General features: G+C 44.7%; 1 protein-coding gene across 1 annotated transcript in view; it reads right to left on the bottom strand.

The window, feature by feature from the left end:
• The window catches only part of LOC128888328 (uncharacterized), a 40970-nt gene that overhangs the window by 9061 nt on the left and 13517 nt on the right, over window positions 1–18392 (bottom strand). The window contains exon 3 of the mRNA XM_054145066.1: window positions 3035–3156. Within this exon, the coding sequence (XP_054001041.1) occupies window positions 3035–3156 (122 nt within the window). The remainder of the gene's footprint in view (window positions 1–3034; window positions 3157–18392) is intronic.

Here is an 18392-nt window from a genome sequence, read left to right as displayed (position 1 = left end):
TTGTACCTTGGAATGAATTAAAGAATCTATAGTATGTAGATGATATTTGCTATTAAAGTCCGCTTTCCACGTTTCAACAACGATATTTATCTAAAAATGATCACAGCCATCCGTGGCGAGTAGCAAACCCGTTCGCCTTTGGTCTGCTCTTTCGTGCAAGCGCAGTACTTCTTTGTCGAGGAAGCATTTCATGCCACTATCGATTTAATCGCGAAACAGCCGTCGGCTAGTGTTTCAGCGAAACAACGTGGATCGAGGTTGATACTTCCTAAATGCCGAGATAAGATATATGCAATTCTTGCCACGACAAACAATAAATATTATCATATCACGCTGGTATTGTATTTCCTACTATCGATATATAGTACAGGGTGTATCGAGATAAGCGTGGCACGAAACGCTTGCTAAACTGGTGAGAGATACGAGACAACGCCACGGGACTCCGCGTTGATATTTTTTAGTTTAAATCTGATAAAGCGAAACAAATCACTTTGTTGTTACTCCTTCTCGAGATTACTCCAAGGTTACTCGTAACGGCGTAGCGATAACGACGAGTCTCGATTTCATCGAGAATTTGTTTGCGTTTCAACAACGGATTCCTAAAGTTTCGAGAGATAAGCAAAATTTGTCCGTCGGATCCGTAACGATGAGTTACAAGTATCGCGCGGAATGCAATGTATAAATTACACTTGACAAATAAACGCGATGAAAGTATTGGCTCGCGGGCCAGACCTGTGACTTTGTGCATCGCTGGCTAAGAGTAACGTATTTATATCTTCAGGGATCATTGATGATCCCCGCAGCGTGGAAACGCGGCCAATATTAAGAACGCTTCGAATACCGATAGTTTTTAAGACCCCGTCGAACGCCGAGTCAACGAACCGACGCTCCTAACAACAAAACAGGCGTTTGGATGTTGATTTATCGTCGGAACTATCAAACGTGACTTTACGACGTAAACGTCTGATCTAATGTTTAACCAAACGGATAGACTAACACCAGTCTGGATATCTAGCTTCAAGAGAATTGTGCATCGGAGCGTCGAGATTCGAAGAACGAGACTTTTTTGCAGGAACGTTCTCGAGCATAACTCCGGAAAAATAAGGAAAGTAAAATAGCCCTGCTGCGAATCCACTAGACGAGCCAATTATTCGCTGGCACGTTCCTGGCCCGAGCCAAATTTCGACGAAGAGGGCCATCGATTGAAGCGAGAATACGATTCGTAGTAAATCTCTGCACCGAAAGGGGATGGTATTTCGAGAGTATCGACCGATTTCATTCATCCATGTTCCCCGAAACCGGCCGGGCACAGCTGGCGCGGGGGATCGATTCAACAGTTACGGAATCCATCGACGAGGCAGGAGTTTTACGACTTTCTTTCCAGAAAAAGAGGCATCGAAGAGGGCTGGTTTTTTTCCATTGTATACATTGATTGTTGCATGGTGTCGATAAGTGGATGGCCTCTAACCACCCCTAGCAAGGACGTGTTCTTGCCTCGACAGTTGCAAGAATCTCTAGTCGAATTTCCTGCAACAATCGAGGACCTCCTGCAACCACGACAAACTTTGAGTAACTTCTAATAAAACGACCCACTCGATCCTTTTCCGTTCGAACTTAGGGACTTTGGGGTGCATATCACGCATCCGACGATCCGTTTTTTTTTCCAATGATCTGACTCACTCGAGCGACGCCTGTCGTCCACGGTTTTCGCAGCCTTCAACGAGAGAAATGCCAGAAATAAGATCCCGCTAGTCGCTGCGGGATAAACACACGCACACACAGCCGAATCTGGGCCAAGCCGTTTATATCGTTGGAATGCGTTGTCGCCGCGGATGCGACGCGTCTAGTCGAGAGCATCGCAGCGGCTCTACGACACGCTGTTCGCCGTTATGTCATATCTCGTAACTCGCGAACCGTGGAATCTTTTGGCATTAGCCTCGACGTCCGGCCGAGACCCGAGTTGCGTCAACCTGAACGGAACACTCGGCTCGCGAGTGACCGGGGCCACTTTCGCGCCAAAACAGTTTGACTTTGCGAGATCCTTCTCGATTCCAACAAGCGAGCGTCCCTCCGCTGCGTTCGCCTCTTTCAGTCTTTAATTCGAATCGCAGAACGAGGTTTTTCGCAAAACAATAATTTTCCGTAAATTGATATCCACACGATGAAATCAGGACAAACGGACGATACTAGAATACATGATGAAAGTGGATTTTCCAATGTACAGAATAAAATGTCCAAAGTTAGTAGGGCAAAAGGGAAAAATGTAACGCTGGAGTTATTAGCGGAGAAAGAGGAACTGTGCCAGTGCATCTGAAATAATTTGTTCCAGCGATGTTTATTTTTGTAAGACAGCACACGAAACCTCAATTAAGTAACGGAGCGCCTGCTGGATAATCGTCGCGAAACACGAATTCACAATTAGTAAATTGTTCGTAAACTGATTTTGTAAACCGTTAGAATGTACCACTTTATTGTAACTATGTTGGAGCGCGCGCTCCGCAAATTGCAACTCCATAACCGCGGGGATTATTGGCCGCTTGCAAGCGTATCGCGTTCAAGCGCTAGATCAATGAATGACACGTTATGCTAGTCAATGCGCGACACGATTCGATACAAGTTCTATTATAGCAACAGCTTATTACAAAGATGCATCTATTAATAGCATAACGACTGCCTTTAAACGTAGCAGATGTTCGCCCGTAAATAGATTCGTTTTCAATGATCGAAATGTTACGAAATAACGATGGGTTCATCAACTATCGAATACTTCTACTTTTGATACTTTTGCCACTTTGATTTAATCGAGAGACATCCCTCGAAAATAATCAAATTTGCCAAAGTGCTAATCTAAAATATTCTTTTTCAGAAAAAGAAAGTAACGTGCGAACGGTACACGTGACTGTTCGCACGTCGACCGAACTCAGTCAGCGCTTGGAAGATCGACGCGGAAATTCAGCACGTGCTGCGATCCCCGTGGATCACCCTCGTCGAGTTTCTCCGGCGTAAAAGTGAACCGGATTTCGATTCGACTCACCTGAGTATGTTCGGATGGCTGAGCTTGTTCATCAGCTGCACCTCCTTCAGCATGTTCGGTCTGTTCGCCGGCAGCTGGTTCATCTTCAGGACCATCACCTGACTCGTCACTTTGTGAGTAACCTGGAAACCAGGAACACAGATGTTGAGAACGATTTCCTCGTCATTTTTCACGCTGCACGCGCCGCGAACCGCTATATATTTTATCGTACGAACTTCTGACCGCCTAAGCGCTTTCTGATGGACCTCGCGTAGCTTACCCGTTAGCTGTTACGAAACGCGAAAAATGCGGTAAACATAGCTCCGAGGCTCGTCGATTTTTGAAAGTTGCTCGAACGGTCAGATTTTCTAACGAATCAAATACGCGAGGCGGGTCGAAAGTTGCCGCTGGATGCAATGAAACGCTCGCAAATGCGTCGTATTCGTTGGTGTTTTTATTAAAATGGAGCCATTTAAATTCAAATTTTGTAAGAACCCTAGTTGTCTATTTGGAAACTCGTAAAATTTCCACTTAGATAAGAACTTTCCCTATCTTTGCCAAAGTAGGACCGTACAATTCCATAAATTAAATTCTAAATCCGTTAAATCGAAGTTTAAGTGGGCTGATTTCTTATCATCGGCGCGCCGCGTTCCGTGGAATCAACAGGACGGGCGTTCGATACATTTTAGAAAGTCTGGAGAAGAAACCGAGCGAAGAAACAAAACCAAAAATTCGCGATATCGTCACTCTGTCACTGGAGATAATTGATAGCTTTCCTGAAAGCAACAAGGACCGTAACGCAAGCTCGATCGAGTTTTCGCGACCGGAACTTCACTTTCTCGCGTTTCGATCGCCGCGAGTGTTTCCACCGCGCACGAGAAAACGATCTCGTCGCCGATTAGCCTGTAATTAACCGTTCTCGTTTAACGACGACGCGAGACATCATCCTGCGCGTTCCGATATCAATACGCCCACGTTTTCACAGCTCGAGGGAACGCCGGAGCGATTCACACGAGACAGAAGGCTCTTATTAATGAAACGAGGCGCACGCCAGGGAACTTGAACCGTCTCTATTCGAGAACCGCGAATCTAAATCATGCCTGACGGTATTTGGGGACCATTGTTTCCGTCGGTGTTGCGACTAGACCTCGTCAGGGTCGAATTAAACTGCGGCTTCAAGAATTCTGGCGAGTCGACGCGATACCTCAAATTGATCGACTGACTTTATTGGGTATTTTCGTTAGACGATTCTACGATTCATGATCGCAGATGTAGTGTACGATGAATATAATATTCATCAGCGAGGATGTGAATATGGAAACGTATGCAGAATATGTGCATTTGTTTAACATAAAATGGCAATATCATATTACTTATATTAATTCATGAGATATTAATCGTCGTATATGCACAAAGTCCACAAAATATTGACTTTCAAAATGCTGATTATTAATAGATGTAGTCACCGATCTACAATTCTAAATACCATTTTGCCAATTGTATATTTCCATAGTCCGGAGTAACCGAGAGGATATCACCGGTTTGAGTAAAAAAATTGCAGAGCATGATGGAGCCACTCGACCCAGTCAGCCAAAGGTCTCGAGTGCTGGGAGGTCTCCGCCAATTATGCGAGCCCAGGTGATCACGGAAGCCCCGAATCTTCGAATCCACTCGTTTCGACGAGGTAGGAGGTCGGATCCGCGGCGAAATCCATTTTTAATTTGCTGGCGTAACGGGACGGGTCGTGTTCTCCTCGTCGTTTCGCACTTTTACGAATTCTCGCGTGGCCGTGCTTCCGTAACCGTGGAACAAGGTTGTACCTTCCACGGCGTGAAGCGTTTACCGTTACCAACGGAATTAGAATTCGCCCGCAAATTGGATCAACTCGAACTTTTTAGAATTAATCAGGTAAAACGATTCTTCCAGCCACAATTTTCAGAGGAAACATCATCGACTGCGGCAGCAGGCCATCTTCTTGTAGCAGGACGAAACCGGAAGTCTATAGAACGATTAAAAGAACTGTCCTGGTTATTCCTGCGCCATAGAACAACGCGAAATCCAGTTATTGCTATTCCATCTGGATTTTGCCCATTTCTGCAATCCGGGACACGGCGAGGAGGGCGGGGAAAGTGGCGAGAAATTCGATCGAGGGGAAAACGAAGACGACGGTGTCGCGAGGAGGAAATTCCGCGGGTTAAAAAGTCGAGAATATCCAAAGGGAATCTGGCCAGGATTCCTTGGCAGTGGCTGGCTTAGTTGGGCCGCCGCCAAACGATGACGAATACGCGCGGAGCTGATCGAGTAAACAGAGCGCCCGCGAATCGAGAGTTTTTAGAAAAAATAACAAAAAATAAAAGGTCTGAACGATATCGAGAAGAGCTAACGAGAATCTGGTCGTCCCGAATTCCAGAAGAATAGAGATACATTGAAACATTCCGACAATTGACCTGTTTCTCAAGGGATCGGGGTAGTTAAGACTCCTTAATCGAATATCAACGAACATTGCCCACGGTATAATGTTTTTAAGCCGAGCAGAATCACACGGTGGATCGATACTCCTCGGGGTATCGAGTTTCTAGCTTTCCCCGAGAAAAACCCCGACTTTTTCTTCGCACTTCCATATCGCCGTTTGTCGATGAGCTTTTTAACGTGTACGGTTACCTAATCACTTCCCATTCCCGACCCTCCAGTCTCTGATACCGTTCGCACATTTCCCTACGAAATTTAAGAATGCTTAAGGACGATTACGATCAAGGAAACTCAACTTGTATCAATAGAGGAATAGCATTCGATCCTTCCATAGTTCGCTAAATATACAGCTGAACAATTTGGCCACCCGCTATGTTTGTTCAAGCTTCGTTAATTCGATCCATAAACATCGCGAATTTCAGCGGAAGGATTACAACTTTATCGGGTCTAAGGACTCCCAACATGAACGTTAGTCTTCCGAGAATCTGGGTACACGTGACAATGGTGTTTACGCTGCTTTATTTGCGCAGCTTGTTCCTTGAAAGTCTCGGTTGCTTTCCCTGCAATTTTCATCCTTTGTTCATGATCAAATTTATTTAACTCTGCGTCGATGCTCCGACTTGTTCTGTTCGAGGAAATTATATTCGGAAGGAAGAATGAAAATTCCACATTTATTCCCAGAAACAAAAACAAATGAACACCATCGACTAACGGAGTTGACCTCCTTCGCGCCGAAGGTATTTCTTCTTATTCCCACGAATCCCGAGCTTCCGAATGAAATTGCCAACTCTGGACCAGGATCTCGTTTCACATGGCTCAAAAGTCCAACGTTCGCGGCGGAATAGCGAGCTGGAACGTTAATCACTCGCGGTACAATAATCACCGTGTGCTTTCTCTGCGCGTCCGGTAACAATGGGCTCTCGAGCGCTTGGAGAACACGCAACGCCGAGCGCGCGCAGACAGTGAGAATTATTTAAATGAATCGGCGCAGCTAATTATTTCGGCATCCTCGCAGTCGGCGATCTTTCCTCGCAACTTCGGCGAGGAACGACTGCTTTCAGGCGTCGGGTGAAAACTACTTGGCATAGTTTCGTCGCTTGGCGAAAAGACCGCGATATTTCGAGGCTCGAGAACGAACAAAGATGTCGCGTAATTAACTCCTTCCCCGTTGAGATCTTCGCAGTTGCAACAACTCGGAGAAATCACGCGAAGTCTCGGGCATCGATTTCACAGAAACTCTGCAGACGGAGAATTATTAAAATTTCCTGCGATGGGAAAGACTTGCTAGCCACTTTGTTATGCACGGTTTGAACAGCGAGAACATGAGAATTCAAGAGAAAACGGCGAACGTATCGCGAAGAGGAATTACGATACGGGCCAAGAAGAGGAATCTTTGCGAACACGGAGCGCTCGTCGAATAAACTTATTTACTTATTCCTGTGGTAACTATCATAGAGGAATTTTTTTAGATTGTCGAATTTACAGGCTAGGGTGCATTGCGACAGTAGCAGGGCAGACTACTTCTCGTAGTCGTTCACCTTTACGAGAACTCATATCTCGCCTGAGTGGTTCACGACCGGTATTTAATTTGGGCTACTTAAATTTAGATGCCGACACCGTGCAAGAGTTCGAGAAAAATGTACGCGGTAAAAGTTGGATTAAATTAAATTAATTAAGATGTCGAGTCGAATAATAAAATCCACTTCCTCGAGTCAATTTCTATTCAACTCAACGTGGCTTCTGCTATAATAAATTTGCAAAGTGCGACAGAAGGGATGAAGGAACACGACGAAATGCCTTCGCTCGGTTCGCCGAGCCCCAGGATGGAGGTAAAGCGAGCACGACGATTAAAATCGATGGGCCAATTAGGGCGTGGTCGCATGTGTTGGAGATTTTGCAGATTCAAAGGCTTCCGGAAAGAGACGAGCCGTCTGAAAGGGTCCCGTCGAACTGAGCTGATTTCCATTAGCGAAGCTTTCTCGGGATAGTGCCTACCCAGCGATAGTCTTCTTTGACGTTACCTTCGGAATAAAAGAAATCCCAACGAGTTCGCGCTGATCGCGCTAATTGTCCTGGCTGATTCAATAAGAGACGCGACAAGATCGTCGCTAACTGTACAGCCGGATAAGAGGAGGATGATAAATTCACCGAGCAATTAAGGTCGGCGAGCCAATTAAAGGGCAAACACACGCTTCCCGAGAATAGTTTTATTCAAAGCGGCAGCTTGTAAAGCGAGAGGCTAGCAAAGGTCATCCGCGTCTATTTGTAACCGCGGTCGAGTACTCGCGGATGAGAAATGGACGATATAGCGCGAGTTATTTTTTGACAAGTCTTAATTGGTCGGATTATCGGGCGAATTAAAAATACTTTCGACGCGTAAGCCAACCTTAGTCACGCACCCATCGTCGATCGCTTCCTCTATCCGTAAACGAGCACCGTTCCAATGAATCAATTTCAAAAAATGTTTCGAGTGCCAGTCGACCTTCCGCGAGACTCGGAGATGCGCAGAATTTTATTGGACACAATAAGTGACGAATATGGAACTATTCGCAACTGTTGAGGAAAGCTCTCGCTTGTAAGAACTACAGAAATGTTACAGTGGCGGTATAATGACTATGTCAGAAAGGTTTGAAAATATTGTAAAATCAGAGAGATTACCTACTTTACAACACTTAAGAGTATGTGAACTTTTAGGACGATACAATCTCATCTCCTCGCTTAAAGCAACACTATTTATTCTATCTAGCATGCTCTCATCCCCTTTGTACCATATTTTTGTTAAAACATTTCTCGATAGCTTCATCCCCTCGCGAGACATTTAACCACTCCAAAGCAGTAGCTCTGCAGTAGCTCTAATTGGCAACTGAAAATGATAACAAACGTTAATGCACAAAAATAAAGGAATCATCGTTCGTTCGTCATCCTTGCCAGTCTGCAGCTCTTTCAGAAAGGACAAGGATCCATCGACATCCAGACCGTGCAGGCATCGAACGCCGCAACGAAGGAAGTCGCAGGTGCTCGAGTTCGCAGTCGTTCGAGCGATACGACATCATAATTAAAGTCCACGCGGCAATTAAAACCGCGAGTGGAGGGGACCTTTGAGAGTTCAAAGTTTACGCAGCGACTCGTGCAACGTGCTTTCAACGAGTCAATTGCGAGGTGCGTTCACGCAGGCAGAGATTCTCCACCGCTTAACGAGAAGGTTCGTTGCGACGCGAGACTGTTTTCGCATCCCGATATTTTTATAACGCACTCTTTCGACGATCTTCTGAAAAAAATCTTCTGTAAACACACGTGACTGAGACATCCATTAGGACGATCGGTGGCTCAACGATTGATTTGCATCGTCGCCTTGAACTTGGCTCGGAAATTGTGCAACCATCCTTTTTGATGTAACGCGTGCGAAATAATTGAATCGCGTTTGCAGCCAATTTCAGAGAACCCGCCAAGTTTCCGCGTCAAATTTTCACTACAACCCTCGAAGAGTCGCAAGAGATTCAACCTGTCCCTCTCCAATCGTGACCTACTTTGGTAGAATTACAAATTACAAGTATTATACTCCGCCGTTACGTGTAAAATACTAGGCGCGACAACTCGATAATTGTAAAGATACGAGTAAGATAAAACGCGGGTCGTATCATCGACCCTTTAATCTCTTCCTAGTATTTTTGTTAAGTCTTATTGCATCTATACGGATTCGGAAGCCTCGCGAAAGATTATTCTCTTTCAATTCATTTTCTCGATGAAGTCCGATTCGTTAAAATTTACGCGTTCCATCTGAAGCGTGGGTAATATGAAAAAAATGCACGGAAAACAGATTTCACGACGATCGAGTTACGCGAAACTAGCGACAGCGAAAACGATCCCGAAAGACGCATGAAAATCACCGTGACGAGTTAGTTCCGGTCCGTTCGTAGAAAGCAGCGATTCCATTAAAAGCGATTTACCAATTAAGAGCGTGGCTCGAAGGCCATACCTTGAAAGGCTTTACAAGTTCAGAGTTATTTTTTCCCCCGCCCGATGACGGCGCTCAGCGAAAGTGCGTATAAACGGCGAAAGAACCTTCGCAGAAATCGCAAAATCGCGACGCGATGCAATTTACCGAATCGCGCGACGACAAGCGCACGCCACGGTTATCCAGAGCTCGTTCGCGGCAAATCAAAGGAAATGACTGGCCATATTTCAGGACTACGAGACGACGAGTCCGAGGATTTCTCCGACTACCGAACCCCGGGACGTCGCGATAAATTTCTTTCTCGCCTCTCGCGATACCCGTACATACTTTCTCCCAACGAGTTTCTATATTAATATTTTTCGATCACTTTTTCACGGAAAAAAAAAAGGTTTCACCGCGTGAAACGTTCGATCCCCTTTCGCCGTGCGAGCTTAATCGTCTCCGCTGAGTCTGCAGTCTTCTCCGCGCATGAATCATTGAGATATTTTAATTGACTTCGCTCGACACGTCGTTCGCTGCTAGGTTTTGCTGAATTCTCGAGAGGACTACACGGAGAAATTGCGCGATACACATTCTGCATGATTTCTTGGGGTACGCGTCGGTTTAAGCTTGCTTCTGCTTAAACGCACTATCACTCTTCTACACGAATAAACGTGTCACTTTTTTCTGTAATTACGCTACCTTTCTTCCAAGGTTCGACACGGTCGTCGTCTGGTCTTCAGAGTATGCGTGGCACAGAAATGACCCAGTTTACTATACGATATGAAAACTACTATTTTTTAGGATTCAACTATGACCATTCGTGCTCCGTATGGAATCGGAGAAACCCGTTAACGAGGACTCGTCCTCGAGAAGCTGATTGATTGAGAAAACCGCGAACCGGGCCGTAATTTGACAGCAGCAATTACGTGTTTACACCGTCGAGCTCGAACGTCTGCGTCGCAGTACAAATTAGTATACCGCGCGCGCATCTGCCGCTGAAAAGTAATTAGTCGCCGTATCCTTTCTTCCAAGGCTGAACGTAACAGATAAAATAAGACGGACGATGCAAGTGTCGACGTGTAATTACCCGACTCGGTGCTACTAATTGCGAACGTAAGGAAAGCTCACAGTAAAAGCAACGTCGTTAAAGAAATTGCTCTAACTGCGAACCAGAGTTCCTCGAAGCGTGGGTGCTCTAGCTCCATTTTTCTGAATCTAGCATTCACTCGAACCCACCCCATTCAGCATCGACAACCTCTTTCCTCGTGAATTTCATTCAACTATCGCACGTAGATGTACCGGGCAGTCATGAATTCCTATTTCCAACAATCCAGTGGATACGTTTAAAAAAAAAAATGAATTTTTCAAAATTATATCGTAACGTATTATCTGAAACTAATTTCCTGACGAATCGAAACGTCGGCGATAAACACTCTCGAAGCGTTTGTCTGGAGTAGTTTCCATCAATCACTCGCCGATTATCGAGGAGATGGCTTCTGGATTTATTTAATTACACCCTGCTCGACGGTCTTTCAGTTTAACATACATTAAGTGAGACGTTCGGGCATCTTAATGGTTTACCAGACGCAACTTGTAATTCATACCGTGCGTTTTATATTCACGGCAGCGAACTTGACGCAAATACGTGTCACGACGTAAGAATAATGCCGCAACCAGTTCTCGCTCCATTGCGGCACTGACGGTAATACGATTTAATGTTATGCGGGTTAGTGTTTGCTCCGCTCCGCTATGTTTATTGAGCTTTCACTAATCCATTCGTTAAAGTGTCAAGCTGGCTGAAAAAGTGGCACGAGTGAATTTTTTTTTCCGGAAACGAAGCAAGTGCCCGCATCTATCCTGACACCGAACAAAAAGGTCATGGCACGATACAAGTCATGGAAGAGATAAAAGAAGCGGGAAACCTAATCGCTATATATGGAGCGCGCGATGCTTTTATGAAGAGTGAAACGTTGCTCATCGATAAATCGACTCGAAAGTTATTGTTTGTTTGTATTTTATTACGTTCTTTCGGGGAAAGTGATACGAATTCGCTTCGTTATATTATTCGACACGTTATTTTTCTAATTTCTCGTCGTTCAAAGCGCCAGTGCTGTAACTAAAAAATGGAGCTAATACGAATACAAGTACAAAGCAAGCAAGTAAATAGAGGTATTTAATCGATTTTGATCGAAATCCTCTCACGATTCACCGTGAAGCGTGAAACGAACAGGATCGATCGACAGGTTTTCTCGCTCGATCTCACGATACACGCGAACCGTTTTCGCTTTTGCGCGCGCCAGCTCGAAATTCGCGCAAGCTGCAAAACACGCGACCGGTTTTCCGAGACGACTTCGCATACTTTTGCGGTGAAACCAGGCCCGCAGCGATTTGCATGTCGCTTAGCACCGAAGCAAATGAAAAACACGATTTCCCGACGTGCACCTGCCTCCGCCTCCACCCTCGTCCAGGCCTCCGAGCATCGTTAACCACCCGGATTAATCGAGTGTCACGGGACATTTCGAATTTTGAACGGCATTTCTTTTTTCACTCGAACGAACACTTCGGGCGAATAAATTGCCACGCGTCGAAGTATACTGGCCAGCTGTTTCTCTTTCTGCTCGGTTTTTTTACAACCAATCAGAAGTAAAAGCCCCCTGCTGAACGATGTGCCGCGATCGAAAGAAACTCAAGAAGAATTCCAGTAAAATGATTCGAAACGTGTTTCTTATTTATCGAAATAACGTCTTCCTTGGGTTTTTCTTTTTGGCAATTAATTTCCATGCGCGGACAGAAACGCATTCACAGCTTGCGGTCGAGAAATCGCGAGGTATACGTGATCGATGAAGATTTCTCTGAAGATCAATCGGCAACCGCGACGATAGACTCTACGTTTGCGAATGCAGCCGATCGGAATCGCGACTAGGATAGTCGTTAACACACTTCTGCGTCGAGAAGTTTATTTTCTAAATGACCATTGTCGATGTGCATAGTCCGCGCAGCCTTGAGAGTGGTAATGAAAAGGATGATCCGTTATTGCACCTTTCAAAGAAGTGGCATGTGGGTCAACCCATCTCGGAAGATTATGTTTTTAAATGCACGTTAGCTTGAAATTGATTTCACGAGTAGGCTGATCATTCTTCAGGGTTGTTAAGAGGTTGTTAAATATTTCTCGAATGTCTTTCGGGCCATTCTATGTAAACAACAGATGGAATTGATTCACGCAAGCATTTTGTTCGTCTATGCGTTATTTAGATCCGGTCTACAGGTACTTCCATGCAAGAGTGCTTCATGTTTTCGACGCCTACGCGCTCGAACCTTTTTTAAACGAGAATCCTAACTAGTATGTACAGGATCCAGTAACCTATATTCGGTGCCCAAGACACTCTAATCTCGCCACGTTCGATTCTTTTAAACCTGCCAAGGTTTTATCCGAGTCCACCGCTTAGCACTTGAAAACCCGACTCGCGAAACTGTTAACCTATTCGACTGATTTCATACGAGACATTTCGTCAGTCGTGACCTTATGTACGAGCCTCTGATTTTACTTGGGTTCCCAGTCGACGACATTACGCTAGGAAAGACGCCCACGTACGTTTCTATCGGCGTGCAGTTTAAGTATAACAAAGTCAAGCAGTGATGGGGAAATGAGTCGTTAGGTTGAACAAAAAAAAAAACGTTTAAAATTACGTGTGAAGTCATCCCCGCGTAAATATTCTACCCACCTTCGGGGCTATTGTTAGCTTCTTTCCTGCAGGTGACCTTTTGCAAGAAATTATCAACTTTCACGCAACGAAAACATTCGAAGATCGCTGCGAAGAAGTAAAGTTCAAAGTAGAAACAAGATAGAACCTGGTCGATGGATAATCGTTGGTTAATTCGATCGAATCGTAACTTTGACGAGCTCAGCTATGAATATTAAGACGTGATCTAGTAAACGAATCGATGATCCGCGATAAGGATCGTTGCGAAACTATTAACTAATCCAAGAGTATCTTTCACCGAATCGAATCGAAGTTACGATCCCGTCGGTCGTTTTGTGGGGCAACGGGAAAATATTCCGTCACTTTCCAATTCATCGCGGTTGCCTTGCTCGAGCGGGTCTAGGATCCAGCGATCCTGCGCGTCGAGCAACCTCCTCTTCCAGTGGTAATCGGGCGATCATTAAAACTTTCGAAATGTATGCTACATGTTTACAACAGTTGAGGAGGTATTATGGTTTGTTGCCCCCGAAAACGATCGATAAGGATTCTACCATAAACGAGGCTCTTTCCCAATCTGGAGCACTCTTTTTAAGTAATTATCTTTACCTCTCCGAATTCCAAAATACCTTTCACGCGAAGTCCGACGAAATTAACTTTCCAGATACGAAGCGAAGGAAGCTCTCGAGGCTGACAATTTAATTGCCCCTTTCGAAACGAGAAGATAAACGACACGCAGCGAATCGAGGGCCGGATCTCGATGCGTCTAATATTAATTTACGAATAAACGAGTGTCTCGTTTCGAGAGTGGAGGGTTTTGGTCTGGATTCCCGCGGACTTCCGGCGTTTTGCGCGGAATCTCGTGGAAAGAGAGAGGATTCCCGACCGCGTTCGTATCAGGAATGAGCGAACCACGGAACGGGCCGGCCCGTATATCTCGTGGCTGGTAATGAATCGGTCGTACAACGAAAATGAGCGAGGAACGAGAAGCCCGTAACAGAGGCTCATTAGAGAGTGTTCGTACTCCATGGCCAACGCGGCGTGACCGGCTTTCTCGTTTGCTTCGAGCATTCTTTATTTCGCCGCAGGAAGGAAATGCTCGCGGCGGAGCTTCTTGAGTCACAGGCAAGGTCGTCGTCTTCGTCGTTTCTATCCTGCGGTCGAGGAGCTTCCGAGAGAGATCGTTCGTTCGCCTGGATCAACGATCACGGCCTTTAGAAGGTCCTTTGCTCTCGAGCCGCGGCGCATGCGCCCGATAAGGTGTTACACCAGACGTGGGGGGAACCTTTTTGATGGCCGCGTGTCACGAATTCCTCTTAAGGCCGCGTACTTTCACGTGTAGTTAATTCTCTACTGGATCATGAACATCGCAGGAAAGTATTTGTATCATTTTCCTAAGAAAACCAACACGTTGCGTATCAACATTATACGAACACTTGGACGTTTCTGGTTTCAGTGTCTGAAAACAGTTTTTCACGAAAAATTATACTACGATGTGCCAGAAAAAAACCTCTGGACACCTATTTGCATTTCCACGTGGAAAGAATTAACGTTGCTATAGGTAAAAGTTGGCTATTATAGCGTGTCAAAAATATACGAAACACTCGTTAAAACAAGAATTTTTATTAAATTTCATGTCAACTTCGTTTCATTTATCTCCATGCGGCATCATTCTACATACGAAACGATCGATCGAATTACTTTAAATTAATGCTCCTCGTATTTAAAGAAGTTACTTTCATTTCACAGCTCGCAACACGTCCAGTACGTTCTGCTTCACGTAAACGCTACCTACAATTATCGCCCCGAGACAATCTGCCATCCATCAAGCGATTACGAAACTGAATTTTCCTCTCTTTCCGAGGAGTCCGACGTGAATAGTCCGATTACACGGTAGTCAACGTCTAAATCGCGTTTAAACGGGAGACAAATGTACGAAGCAAGCAAAAGAAAAAAAAAAAACCAGCGAGGAAAATCAGGTGGAAGCGAAAGGGCGAACGGAGACGTCCGCGGTGAAACGACCTTATTTCGATACCCGCTCGGTTTCCGCACGCCATGTCTGCAATAACGCGGGCTGTCATCAAGCGGGACGTTACCGATAATTTACTGCATTTTCACCGGTCGTTCCGCGAGCATAAACGTAGAAATTACCGTCATGATAATAATTGCGTTCCATGCGACCCGATGCGCGCCGCGAGGACGTGATTTATACCGATAATGCATTACGAAGAGAGGGGGAGGGGGGGGGGGGGGAAGTGCGGTTCCTTCGACGTCTTCGTCCCAGATTCGTCCTCTTATCGACAGAAAACCAATCGACTGCGGCAGATTCCTCGAGTCACGATTAAAAATAAAATTTCCCCTTTCCAATCAACCCTCGGGATACTTTCGTCTAAGACATTAAACGAAATCCTAGCTTTCCTCGCGTTTAATGTCTGACAGAAGAAATCGTTCAGCAAAGAGTTCGTTTCTGACGTTGATTTCTCACTAGAAATCTCGGACGTTAGAACAATATTGTTATCTTCTACGAAAATGTACTTCGACGATGCGCAACTCTGGTAAACGCGATACTTTTCCTGCTGATTTCGCCCATCGAGAGGCTCCCGGTCGATCGAAAGGTCCGATAGAGATTCTTGGAAATCGCGAAGGTTCTAGGATCGTTCCTCGATAAACATTCCAACGAATCGGGGCCGAGTAATTGGCGGAGTTACGTAAAATTCTGATAAGTTTCGCGCGAAGACGCGAGGAGGCGTTTCAGCCGATTTCGCGTTATTTTCGCCTGGACGGAATTAGAAATAAGGAAAGCATCCCCTCGCCGGTCACGTGCCACGCGGATTTGCACAATGTATGGTTACGAAAACACCTGAGGGCCCATTAAATTCGAGGCGCGAGAACGGGCCGCCGAGGAAGCGTCAGCGAATGGAATCCGTGTAGATTTCTCGATTAAAATCGCTAGAATTCTTTCGCTTCGAATAAAAGCCAAGATTTGCGATAAACAATCGTAATCTGCAACGTCGATGCACGATGGCAGATTACGTTGCGCTTCAAACACGAACGTAAAACGGTTACTCTGCTGTCTACGCTAATTTCTGAAACTTTCTTTAAAAATCACGCGCAACAACGAATTCATTTTTTAGGTGTTCTTTTTAGGTGTTTACGTAACACGTACCATATTATCGTATTTCCAAACGTAACTCGCTTCACGCTTTTAATATACCGAGAGTAAATAAATCAAATCACGCGTATTTGTTACTAATACGAATGCTTCGGAGTGCATCGATGATACATGGGAACGTAAACGTCGACGACGGTATTATACTGCGTGTCGTGAAAGTATCGGAACCATTGCAATCAAGATGTTTAACGAGCGAGATATGTAAATTAATTCAAAGATGTGATCGAGCATACGCTCGCGGAAGCATTAAATTTAAATTGAATGGGAGCTTCGACGGCCAACTGCAGATAGGATCCTTCGATTTTTTAGTCCTCCTTGGAAGAATTTACATCAAGGAAATAGAAAGAAAGCACACGCTATCGATATGTTAAACTGCGCGTTAAATAGAAGTTGAATATTGTAAGCGTACCACTTGTTAAACGTTAACTAAAAATACGTACAAAGAATATTTTTCATTCGAAATTACATAGTGTTCGGGCTCACGTGTAACTTGATGCAAATTGAAAAATGTAGCAAGCGAAATCCTCGTCGTAAGCTGTACTCAAACAGTCGTCAAGATAAGAGCGATTCGTTTCAAGGAGATACTCTTCGTAAAACATCGAACGATTGTTCAAAGCGAACAAGTGCATCACAGCTACGTAACGCGAGCAATCATTCTTCCTTGAAAACTTCCAAGGAAATAACGAGAAGTGCCGTTTTAGGTAGTATTAAAGTGTCGTTCCATAAAAATTAAAATTTAAGAAATTCTTCTAGAACGATGCAACAAAATTTTATATAAAATATTCTTGTACGTTTCCTCGTGCAATAGAGCACTGTTATGTGTCCCGTTGACACGGATCCGCGAATCAACGCTAATTCGCAATTTTCAGTAACACGTATAACGTATTTAGCCTTATCCGTCAAATGTCACGCTCAAACAAAAAGGATTATCACCGGTTACGTCAGAGTCGTTCATTAGCCGTTTTTGCAATTGTCATCGTACTAGTTCCCATTCCCGTCCACTACAAGTACGTTATCTTGAAACGTGTAATCGAACAATTTTTCTAGTTTGTAAGACAACAAAAAAAGATGAAAGCACTACGAAAACCGATCTATTCCAAATGAATATACATTGCAACGTTTCGTGGAATGAACTCAGTGGACACGCTAGTTCCCAACTCGAAGTATTGCTTCGTGCCAGGAAAAAGTCAGTTCGAACTTTTACTCGCTCTATCTTCCGCAATCTAAGATCCAGTCAGACAAGTTTAATTGAACCGGGTCTTTTGTAATGGCCATGCAAAGAAAACGGAACTCGAGTTTACCTCGAAATTACCGAATCTCGTAACCGCTTTTAATTGCACGCAGACTTCTGCTACATCATTAACGCGAACGGCGTCGCGAGGACGTCGGACTCGCGAGGGGCGTCGTCGACGTACCACAACACGAGTTTCGCGATGCTCGTTTACGGAATGCTTCCAAAGAATATTGCGACACGTCTGTGGACAGTTCCCGAGACATTTATTTTCGAGCACGCGTTCATTCAATGACCGAACGATTTATATAAAAATCGTCGCGACGGTCATTTCCTGCTGATAGCGAATCGGTAATCTCGAGGGCTTTTCCTGGAAAACTGAGTCATTCTCTCGATTATGGGAGCGAGTGTCGTCGACTTTGAGACCAGATGATTTCATTATTTTTGATACATCGGTAAGGATTAAATCGAACTGTACACTTGCAATTGGTTTATTTTTAATATTTGCCTGTTTGTATGTTACCACTGCATAATGTTCTTTTGAACAAAAGTTAAAAAAGTAAACGTCAAAATTGTTCAAATAATTGATATTTTGTTTTTGGTTTGGAAAATGAAACTTCTAAGGGTTAAGGGGAATACGGCGCTAGGAAGTAGAACGAAGACGTCCGACTATAATGTCTGACTACAATCACTGACACGATAGACCGTCGCGTAGGTCTTTCTACTTCGCAGAATAGATGCGATTGATTTCTTATCTGTTCAAACGAACCTCCATCGAGGCGGCTTGATTCGAAATTTCGGATTCATCGCGCGAGAGACTAGCAAGGGACAAGGATCGAACTCGAACGAGTCGCAAAAATAGATCCGCCGCG

Source organism: Hylaeus anthracinus, unplaced genomic scaffold, assembly GCF_026225885.1.
Source record: "Hylaeus anthracinus isolate JK02 unplaced genomic scaffold, UHH_iyHylAnth1.0_haploid 11994, whole genome shotgun sequence".
NCBI lineage: Eukaryota > Metazoa > Arthropoda > Insecta > Hymenoptera > Colletidae > Hylaeus > Hylaeus anthracinus.
This window is presented reverse-complemented; position numbering and strand designations above follow the sequence as displayed.